Source organism: Pseudopipra pipra, chromosome 12 (assembly GCF_036250125.1).
Source record: "Pseudopipra pipra isolate bDixPip1 chromosome 12, bDixPip1.hap1, whole genome shotgun sequence".
In the NCBI taxonomy this organism is placed as follows: Eukaryota; Metazoa; Chordata; class Aves; order Passeriformes; family Pipridae; genus Pseudopipra; species Pseudopipra pipra.
In genome coordinates, this window is record NC_087560.1 from 12,569,232 (window position 1) to 12,580,728 (window position 11,497).

At 46.4% G+C, this 11,497-nt stretch overlaps 1 protein-coding gene and 1 long non-coding RNA gene across 2 annotated transcripts; one reads left to right on the forward strand and one right to left on the reverse strand.

The window, feature by feature from the left end:
* Positions 1-899: 899 nt before the first annotated feature.
* Positions 900-3,999, reverse strand: TLNRD1 (talin rod domain containing 1). Its single transcript, XM_064668957.1, has one exon. It carries the CDS (start codon positions 2,734-2,736, stop codon positions 1,669-1,671), a length of 1,068 nt encoding a protein of 355 aa, XP_064525027.1. The 5' UTR covers positions 2,737-3,999; the 3' UTR covers positions 900-1,668.
* A 3,691-nt stretch (positions 4,000-7,690) lies between these two features.
* LOC135420956 (uncharacterized) lies at positions 7,691-11,256 on the forward strand. Its single transcript, XR_010433793.1, has 2 exons — positions 7,691-9,534; positions 9,566-11,256. It is a non-coding gene; the product is annotated as an uncharacterized LOC135420956 (long non-coding RNA).
* The last annotated feature ends 241 nt before the right edge of the window (positions 11,257-11,497 follow it).

The window sequence follows — 11,497 nt, forward strand, 5'->3', positions numbered from 1 at the left end:
TTGCTCAATTTGCAGATCCATTAAAAAAACCCACAATTAGGCAATGCAGCAGGGCAGTCAAACAAAACCTCCCTGCAGAAGACTTGCTCTTCTATTTACCTTTAACACAACATATAGAAGGCAACAGATCCCACGGGTCCATAAAGACTAGGCTGAAAAAATTCACCACTGCAACTATTGGAACTACAGCAGTATGCTGTGGTCCACTAAGGTGGACTCACTAAGGTCTGCCCTCAGTTCCAAAGAAATTCAAGTGGAAATGGACTGGGCCTCAAAAGCTGGCTATCTTTTCCTGTAATCTATAACATCAACCTCAAACTGCTTTGACAGAAATCTCTACTGAGGAGTTCCAACAAAAGCCTCTGAAAAATACAGAGCCCACTCCGGCAAACGTTCACAATCCCGAGCAGACACATAGAACACGCAGGGCCATCCAGCAGGGTGAAGTCTTTCAGGAAGTAATATGGAAAGTCACAGATTTAACACACAGATGGTCCACAACATCAGCAAGAGTTAAAACACAAAACTCAAAAGATAACACCGAATGCTGATAAAGACAAACAAAGCCAGGCTGTGCCCTGCTGCAGACACCACCAGCGCTCCGCAGAGCAATCCCAGTGCAGAGCAATCCCAATGCCAAGCAATCCAAGTGTACACAGCACTGCCCAGCTGTCCACAGATACAACTGGAGTAGCTCTGTCAGAGGCTCCTGAGGAGGAGGGGTAGTACTGGGGGAGGGACAGTATTTATAAAAATAAAAGAACTGAATTGAAGCCTGTATGCTGCTGTCTAGAACTCCAGTTACGTTTGTACCACCCATTCCCTGGGGGAAATGACATACAATGCAAACAGGCCTAGTTGTTCAATTATTCAAGTATTAAGAGATTCACAGAAAGGCATCTGAGAAACATAACATTTTAATAGATGAAATAAATACTCCAGTACATGCAAGATAAAAACTGACATTGGAAAAAAATTAAAAATCACTTTTGTTATAGTGTAATTTTGTTTGTTTGTTTAAACACTCACAGTAGCTTTTCCCCCAGTTTGGAAATCAACACATGGAAAACATAATCACAACCTCCAGTCCTTCCACTCCTACACACCAAATGCACTTCTAACCTAACACTTGATGCAAAATAAAAAAAGTCATACAAAACAAAAACAAACAAAATAGTAGCTACATCCATCATCTATGTGTTGTTGGGTTTTTTCATTTTTTTAAATGAGTGAGAACTGAGGTAACCTTTTTCCTGCACAACCAAACAGCAAAATTTAGAAGGGAAATTCGGAAGACAAGACAAGACAAACTTTAAAAACCGCACCCAGCGCGATTAAAGCTCTTTTTTTTCTCCTTTTTTTTAAGATACCCCCACCTCCCCAAATATAAAAACTTTGAAACAGTTATTACCATTTGTGTGAAGACCTTGTTGAATAAAGAAAAATTTATCTGCAGATACTTGCTTAACTTTAAAGTAAAGTAAAAAGAAGCCAAAACTGGCTACCTTTATTAGTACATATAGTTCGAATATGTTCTGCTTCTTCACCACACGAAATCAAAGGATTGGGCTCATCCAAGCAAATTCTTTGGTATACAAAAAAAGGGTAAGGAGGTGGGATATTATTTTCCTTTAGCAATGACTGGGATCTAAACAGAAGATGTGGGGGTTAATTCACAGAATTGGAGTTCACTGGCGGTAAAGTCCTGGGTGAAGATCTTTCTCTTAGTGCCTGAGATAGCAGGTTGCAACCATCGGAGACGGCGCAAGCTGAGTTCCTCAACCTTTCCCTGTAATCGCTCATTTTGGTGCTACTTTCGGGGTGTTGGGCTATATCCCTGAGGCATTGGGTCAGGAGCACACAAGCAGATACCACACTCATGGCTCCTCCTAGGATGGCAGTTTGCACAGCTTTGCCCTCTGGATTAATGGTGGCAGCTTTACCCAAAAACTGGGGCTCAGTGGCAAAGCCCACCAGAGCATAGACAGACTGCACCAAAGGTCCACTGAACAAGACGCACCGGTTCCTGGTCAGCTCGCTGGGCGAGGTCTTGACCTCCTTGACACACGCCAAGAGGGCAGAGGCGCTCGTGCTCATACATTTGACACTGAGTTTGAACTGCTCCTTAGCAAATTTATCCTTGGATTTCTCACTGGCCAGCACACAGGCATCTGTCAGGAATTTCAAGTTCTTGGACATGTTCTGAGAAACCTCCAGCAGGAGCTGAGGGCTCATATCTGCCAAAGGGGTGGTCTTCAAGACCCCGCAGCCGTGCTCCACCTCATGCCTACATCGGGTCACCTTGTAGCGATCCACCAAGCCAGGCATAGCAGGCTGGGCCCCCGGAGTCTCCACTGCAGCCAGGTAGGCAGCGTGGGCAGAGCATTCGGTCAGGGACACCACCAGCTCCCCCATCTCCATCAGGCTTTCCCCCACCTCCCCGAAGCGTCCCATGTTGAGCTGGCTCTGGACGTCATGGGTCAAGATGGAGAGTCCTTTGGTCCTGGCAATGATCGTGTCCCTGCACTTCTCAAAGGACTCACCGAAGACAGACAGACTCTCGGTGTTCACCGGCCTGGTCTCGCTCGACAGCAGAAGCAGATCGGCCACCAGTTGCATCTTGATCTTGCAGTGGTCGCAGATAGAGATGAGCTTCTTCCTCTGCAGGGAGCTGCTGCTGGGGATGCCGCCGCCGGAGACCTCGCTGCTGGACTTGCCGGAGCCACCGCTAGCCATAGCGCCGGGGGGGCACTCGCATGCCGCTCGCTACCCCGCTGCCGCCGCCTCCGCCGCCCGCGCAGTCCCGACTGAGCCCGGCAGGATCGCTCTGCCTTTTCCGCAACATCATTCCATTAATCGCCGGGAGGCAAGAAAAGGCTCTGGGCGCCGGGGCTGCCGCTGCTGCGGGGAGCGAGCTCGGCCGGGGCGCCCGCCCCGCTCCAGCCTCCGCTCCTACGGCGCTCCCGCGGCGGGGCGGCGCTCGCCGGGCGCCCCCGGGCCCCGGTCCGGCATCCTTTAGTTACAAATCTCTATTTCTTCCTTTCCTTTTCGCACGCTGGCTCGCCTTCCCTTCCCAGCACCCCGTCCGTGCTCGCCGGCCGCGGGGATCCTGCGCGAAGTTCCCTCCAGCAGCCGGAATCCCTCAGGGACGCGCCGCCGCCGAGCGGAGTTGGGGCAGGGGCGCAGCCCTCCAAGTTGCTACCGCGGCCCCGGCGCCTCCGGTCGGGGAGCGCCCGCCGGGCGCAGCTCGCAGGGGCCGGAGGGGCGGCGGCTGCGCACCATGTGCCGCCCCCGGCGCCCGCCGCGGCCCCGGCTCGCAGGAAGCGCCGCGGAGGGTGTGGCCCGCCCGCCCCGCACGGCCCCGCCGCGCACCCGCGGGGAGCCGGGCCGGGAGGGGAGAGGGGCACGGCGGGGAGCCGGGACACGGGGGACGGCGGGGGGGGAAAGGGAAAAAAACAGAAGAGAGGAGGGTAAAAAAAAAAAAATAAAAAGCTCCACCGGATCCGGGTGCTGGGGCGGGCGGGCGGATCCGTTCTCCTTCCTTTGCCGCTGCCTCACTCCTTCCTGCCGCGATCATTCACGCGGCCGCTGCGCGCTCGGTCCCCGCCGCCGCGGTCCATCCCCTGCGCCCCCGGGCCCTCCTCGCCGGCTCCCGCCGTGGCCGCCGCCGCACCAACTTAGGCTCTTCCCGCAAACAAGGGTGGTGGCCGCGGGCTGCAGCCGCGGATGCTGCGACCCGCCCGGCCTGACGCTCCTCCTGCCATCTTCCCTGGCTGAGCCGCCAACTCCCAGGGAAAAAAAAAAAATTAAAAAAAAAAGATAAAAAGAAGAAGGGGAGGAAATCTTCCTTTAAATTCCCTTTCTCAGGCTTTCAGACAAACTACTGGGAAGCGGCGGCTGCGACGCCGCTGCCAGCCAGACGCTGCACGGCTCTGGGGGAGCTCCCCCGCCCCGCTGCCTTTGCTGTAACCTCACTTGAGCCTATCGAAATCTTTTGTGCGGTGTCACCGCCCTTCGTTTAAATCCTGCCCTCCCCCCGCCGCCGCTCCGCGCCCGCCGCCGCTCGCTCCTCCCAGGCGGAGGGGGCAGCAGCGCCGGCACCGCCCGCCCGCCCGCCGCGGGCGCTGCCCCGGCCCCGCCGAGCGGGGCATTGCGGGGGCTCGCTGAGCACATAAACAACCGGGGGTGCTGGAGGGAGAGGCCGGTGGGAGAAATGCGAGAGGCAGCCGGAGAGCGCCTGCCGGGTGGGCGGCGGCGCGTCCTGCGCTCGGATGTCGGACACGGAGGAGATGCCGCGGGGGAACGGAGGAGCCGCCCCCACTCCAGCCGCCGGGGCTGAGATGCCCCGGGTGCCGCTCCCTGCCCGGCCCCTGCCCCGGGCATCCCGCCAGGTAAGTGCGGCGTTCCGGTCGGAGCTCCCGTCCCTGTCCCCGGCGCGCCGGGGAGCGCCCGTGTCGGGATGTCCCGGCCCAGGTAGAAGAAGCCGCTGCGTGTGTCAGCCTGGGCGGGTCAGAGCCCGTGTCACCGCGGGCCCGCCGCACCGCACCCCGCGGGGCTCCGGCTGCCCCAGGTGCCCAGCTGGCTGTCGTGCGTGCTGTACACACGGGATGGGGTATTGCTGCATCTTTATTTACACAGAAATAGTGCCCTCAGCACTGGCCTTGACCCAGTTTTTAAACCAATGAAGATGAATTGGTTCGTTCCTCTCGTGTCTCTGTCATCGTTTTCGAGCACTGGTTACTGTTTGTTAGACTTTAGCAGAGAAAATGTAAACCTACTGACACTGCTGTGTCAAGAAAGACTTTCTCTGGCCTGTTTCCATTCTGCAGCACATCAAGAACTTTATTAGATGGTTCTTGTCAAAGATGTTAACACACAGTAAATCTGAGGCATTCATGTAAATGCCATTAAACAGTAATAAAATTAAAATTACTAATTGGGCTGGAACAAGTTACAAGAAGATGAGTTTAATGCTGCCTGGGATGCTTCCAAAGGGAATGTATAGTTTGGTAAATGATGATGATGAGAACATTTATGTCCCACGCGTCAGATTCTGTCCTGTTATGCAGTAAATATCTCCATCAACATAATCCTGAACCCCATCAAATCAACACCAAATTAAAGTCCACATTGAAGTCATATCTTACGTTTGCTACGTGTTTAGCTGCAGCTTAAGCTGCAGCTTAAGCTGCAGCTAAATAATAATAATATTATTTTTCTCCTTTCAATCAGAATTCCCTTTTTAAGTCAGGCTTCTAATTCTAGGCATTTAGAATGCATTTAGCAGCCTACAGAAATCCAGAAATACATTTGCCCCAATTCACAGTTAACATCCTGCTACAGTCATACTACTGCAAGGGTATAAGTGACTTTGAAATAAGTGGAAATTGGACCAAACTCCCTGCTTGCAGTTGCAGGCCAGATCCAGCGATGTTGTGGCACAAACCCAGCCCACCTAATGGATTCCATGCATTTATGCATTTAAAGAGCTTCAGATAATTTTATTTGTGTATATTTTCAGTCATTAGCTAGGGGAACCCTTGGCTGCCTACTCGTAGAGTGGGCCGTGAGCAGGATGAACACAGATGTCAAAGTGGAGGGTTAACAGGATATACACATTTGGGGGGTGAGGGAAGCCCTTGCAATAGAGCCAGGCTTGAGGAAAGGGGCAGATACTGGTCTATGGGTGTGTCGAAAATAGGGCAGTTCTCCACCCATCCCTCCTCACAAAAACAGTGTGAGAGAAATTTTGTTTACTTGAGTCAGATTATAGCAGTTGAAAGGAAGGTCATGATTTGGGCCTAAACAATTTTGGCTTACTGCCAGTAACTTGTTTTCAAAAGTATAAATAGGAATGATTTCAGAATACTCTGAAAAATAGAAATCAATGGGCAGAAGAATCCAGCTAAACTATTTCAAAAAGATTCCAGATATGTCCTTAAGTGAGGTGAGATAGTATACAGCACAAGGAATGCTTCTCATAAATATTAACCTAGTTTATCTTTAATGAGGATTGACTACATTTAATTAGGGTTGGAAAGACTTCATTTTAGAGAACGTACGTCTCACCCCTGGCTAGAAGAGGTGTTACATGACCTAATAATCTTTTCCATTTTTAGATGCTGCTGCCTGCCATGATGATATGTGTGATTTGTGCCATTCCCCAAGGACAAAGCGGAGAGATCCTTGGTTTGGACAGGTCCTGCTTGGCTCCTCCACCAGCCTTCTTCCACAGGAACACAGCTGGGCCTTAGCCATGGCCATTCCTATCAGCTGACAGGGCCACCAGAGCTCTTAGTAACTGCTATAATATGAAGCAAATATTCTTTGAGCTCCTTTAATCCATCCACAAGACTGATCCAGTGCTTATCAGCCTCAGGAAGGGGGAAAACAGGTAATTATTGTCCTGTGTTGCATGTGGACAGCCTCCAAGGCACTCTTGCCACATGCCATTCTCCTCCCATAGTAGTTCTGGGTGTTCAGCTCTCCTACATGAGTAACCTGACCTTTGCTGTTTGAAAAAAATAATGTAGAAAATACCACCTTATTTGGTCATTTTTACCATGGAAGTGGCGTTTCCTGGAGCAGCTGCCTGTTAGATCCTTCCTACAGACTGCAGCCTGGCTGAGTATAAAATCACTCATGGTCTGGGTTTACCATGAACACAAAGTCTTATTCCAAAAGGCAGTCTTGGAGGCAGATTCTCTTGGGCTGGTAATCTGAGCAGCATTGAGGATCAGCTAGTTACATGCTTTAAAGTCCCAGTACATGTATCTGTGTGATTTAGGAGGAAACTTTTACTCAGTCATGTTTGGGGTGGGTATTTCCTTCATAAGTGTTCTGCACATCTCTTTCAAGGAGAATGTGTGCATACCCATTTATTTCATGGCTGCTGGGTGCAAAGGTGATCCACAGGACCTGGGCAGCTCACTGAATTGGTAGAAAGACCTGGAAGACATGAAAATCAGGTGGCCATGCTTGGCTTTGAAAAGATTTCAGTGACAGAGTCTAAATGAAATAACTCTCTGGGGTTCAAACCAGCAGGCATTTTCAGATACAAGGGATTAAAAGGCTTTTTAATGTGGCTTAGTAGTGTACAGAAGATTGGCTTACTTGTATGAGCTCTTCTTTTGTCACATTGATCTTTATTTTGCATTGTGCTTAGTACAACAGAAACTGGAGGCTGAAGTCTTCTTTCCTGAATCATCTGACATGACTTGACCCTTTTATTGCTTAGTAAAATATTTTTTTGTGAAGGAAGAATTGATTTTTTCCAGTGTAGCCACTGTTGAGTAATAGCTGAAGAATACCAGGTTGTAATAATTTTATGAACACTGTATGTGGCCAGGTTGGTGAGAGGAAGTTACTATACAGTGGGTTATGCTACTTTATATTACTTTCCTCTATGGATGTATTGATCTAACTTAATAGGGAGCTAGCTGATGAAGGAATAAAAGGCAATTCAGTGGTTCCCCTGTGTCAGCTATATGTGACTAAACCCATGAGGTGGTAATTACAGGAATGATAGCTCCAGTTCTGAGGGATGCAGCTGGTTTGTCTGGCTGCGCTAAAAATCAAAGGAGGATAGTCGGCAGAGACAGATGGAAGAAATAATTTAACACAGAGTCAGACTTTGCAGAAGAGGCTGGAAGAAGCTGGCCTTCCTTTCTGCAGCAATGGAAAGGTAAGTCATACAGAAGGAAAGGCAAATGTGTTAACTGGATTATTGTTCGTAGGATCTATTTTGTCTTAAATGTTTTGGTGCTAAGTAAGTGTTTTGTGGTCAGTACTTAGAGCCAGTACTTCATGAGAGACTAAAACTGTGAGGTTTGGGTCTGTCTCAAGTCTGCAGAGGTAGCCATGGTTGATACACTGGGGATGCAACCCAAGAACTTGGTCTGTGTGTAGCAAAAAAAGACAGCTGGAGATCTGGAGGAACATTTAACTGGGCACTTGGAACAGCAAAGTGCAAACAGCCACAAGTTTTGTTTCTTCTTCTGTTGTCTATAAATAAATGGCTTTTAGAAAAATGGGTGGGCTTTTGCATACGGGTTTAACCTTGGTGTTGTCATGTGGCAGTTTGTGTTTGTTTTTTTTAATATGACATAGTCAAAAACACAGTATCAAAGGTAAGAACAAGTTCATTACATAGACACCAGTAATGTAAATATCCCAGTTGTGTCAGAATACTGGTTGGCTCCTGCTTCTCAGCTGAAAGATAATACAGCGAAAGAGGTTTTTGTTTTGTTGTCCTTTTCTTCACCATTTATTGCTCTGTTGTTTTCACCACTTGCCGTATATAATCGATTGGTTGTCCCCTGCTGTTACCATGGATATTTAATACATTGACATGGAAAAGAGACACATTTTTATGGAAAGGAAAATGCAACTACAAAACTCCTCTTGTGCCTGTGCCGTATTTAATGTGGATACAGTCAGTAATGGCTTTCTGCTTCATGTTCTTATCTACCATCTGCACATATGGATATCCATCCTGCACCTCCTGTGTTGTGAGGCTGGTGCCTGGGAGAGCATTAGGTGTGAAGTAGCTCCTTGTGTCCATTCTCCCTCCCCGGAGCAGGTGAGAAGGGCCAGGTGCAGGTTTGTAGGTCAGTTGCTTTGAAACTCAGAAGCACTTAATGGAAGAGTGGTAAAAGCTGCTCATTCCAGTGGTCCAGCATAAACAAGAATCCAAGGCTCTCCCTTCAGACTCTTAGGTCTGGGTTTTTTGAGATCAAAAGAGAATGCAGTATTTTGAACAAAATGTGTAAGGGCCCACCCTTCCTGAATTGCACTTTTGGTGGTATGTTCTGTCCTCCAGCTGTAAGACACTACAGAAGGGTTTGGGTTTCTCCCCTTCCTGTCCTCCTTGACTATATATCATGAGAGAAATTTAATAGATGTTTTTACAGAAGTCTCTGATCCTACACTGCTCTCATTGCACCTGATTGTTCAGTGAGGAGAGCTGTTGATCATTAACAGTTTAAACCTAGCACCTCTAATTCATCAGAAGTTCATGTAATGTATTACTTACATTAGATGTAGGTGCCAAAACTGACCTGTAAACCTAAAATTAAATTGGGACTACAAAATTAATTTCATTTAGATTGCGAAAATTAGACTATAAATGGAATTCCTGTGGGAACTGTGCAAAGCTTCTTTGACATTGATTTAATGTAATTCTTTTCTTAATTGGGTAACTTTAAATTGTGTAACTGGTACATAGTTTTAACCAGCACAGATCTGTAGCAAGTCTTGCAGTAAGATGAGTACTAACAGGAACATTCTGTGGTGTTTTTGAATTTAAGGATCGCAGTGTATAGCTTTATTGCAGATGACTAGACAGTCAGGGGTCATGCTCCCTCCCCAAACCTCATCAGATAGGTATTGATACGAAGCTATCATGTCATTTGTTGAACATCTCCATCCAGTCAATACATTTTAATTTATAAAATGTGCATGCACAGGATAACACCAATTCAGGGTAAAGACTTATTTTGTGGTAAAAACTGAATTCAGAATCTGAATTTCAAGGTTATACCTGAATTAGAATTTCATATCCAAGTCATAACCATTAACACTTAATTTGGGAAAATTTTGAATTAAAGACTTAATTTTTCAAATTAGACCCAGGAATTCAAGGTCTGAGTAGCTCTTCAACAAAAATTCACATTCTCTTAATAGATGGCAAGTGTGTGTGCTTGTTTTATGCATGAAATTAAATTGAGGGCTGAAATTATTCTGAATCATTCAAAGGTTCATGCTCTAGATGACAGCATATTCTGCTTGGTATGCTGCTAGTAACAGTATTAAATTTTCCTTTTTTTCTTTAGATTTAGCCATATTCTTGTTGGTTTTAAAGATAACATGTTCAGATCTGCTTCTTCAAGTTTTACTCTGCCTGTGAGTAAATTCAGAGGGCTGCATTAACACATGCACTGTCTGTGTATGAGAGCTTGGGCATTAGATTCTCTCTGCAGGGGAACGTTTAGGGCACTTGAGGTAATTTGACCTATGAAAACACTGATTTTGAATGTTTTACTGAAAATAACTCTTAATATCCTGACACTCTGTAAAATGTATGACAGTGCTTTTAAGCAGGGAAGAATATGCTGAGTGCTGGGTCATCTCAGAACTTGCTTGAAGTTTTCTGGGGTCTGTTACTCAGCAAGTATTGTTTAGCACAGTATTGTCATGGTCCTTCTCTTAGTAGGTGCAAAAGCAGTTGTAGTGTTGGTCAGGCTGTGAAGAGCACAGCTGCACACCAGACCTCAATCATTTTAGATTTCCAAAATAATCGCTAAAAGGCTGCCTTGCACAACACCTAATTCATCTGGGCACTATTAAACATCCTTTTGTATCAGTAGAGTTCTTAAAATGAATTCTTCCAGACACAGCATGTGCTCATAGCAGGCAGCCCTTGCATGTTCATTCTCCCTTCGGCATGCTTAGGTCTGATCTTCTCATCTTGTAGGTTTAATGTCTTAATTGTCTATATATGTCCTTCCAAGAAGCCACTGCCCTTTCCTTGATGAAGTCAAGTTTTTTTTCTTTCTAGGGTTTCATTCCAAGGAATGTCAAGGAACAAGCTTTTAAGACCCTACTGTACTGTATTTGCAAAGAAAAATAAAATGTGACAAATAGGAATACACTTTAAAATGGAAAATCCTACCACCAGCAAAGACTTGAGAGAGCTTTTGGCAGCTAAAAATATATGCACATTCTTCTCCCAGCTCATAAGAAAAAATGGTACGGGAAATTTGCACAAATACAGTTCCAAAAAGGAAAAAGAGAAAGAGAATCCTTCAGTAACAGAAATTTAGAACATCCTGAATCCTCTCATATTACAGCTTGACCCAACCCTATTCAATAATGAAAACAGTTTACATCAAGAGGGGGAGGTAGATTTGCCTTTCTGGTAAGGTGTAACTTTATAATTGAAGGTACTACTAATAAAATGTGTGTGTTGCAGAAGCAAAAATGAGTCACAGCTTGAGACCTTCCCTGGCTTGACTAGATGGGACTTTAAGCTACAAGATAAAGCATTATATGCATTACTTTTGCAATCTACAATGAAAGTAGCCATCTATTATTGGATATGTTCTGTATTGCAATCATAATAGTGTTAGCTGCTAGGACCATAAAAACTGTTAAGGGATATGAAAACGCTTAAGCTATAAAAAGCATATTTGTATGATTCTGTAGATGCTGTGATCAAAACACAATGTGCTTCAATAAAAAGAAAATGCAATTTAATTTTCTCCTGTCAGTGATAACATGTTCCATGGCTTTTGTTTCCTGCATGGGAAAGAGGAACAGCAGAGAACAGAGGCTGAACAGGTGTTTGTCCTGCAGCTGAACCCACAACGGGCAGACTTTGTGGGTTCTGTCTTCCTGGACACAGAATTTTGTCTGAACAGAGAGAGTTGCAAGGTCAGAGTCAAGCACAGAAAATATTTCCCTTTCAAACTAAAGCTTTTATGTGCACAACAAGGAA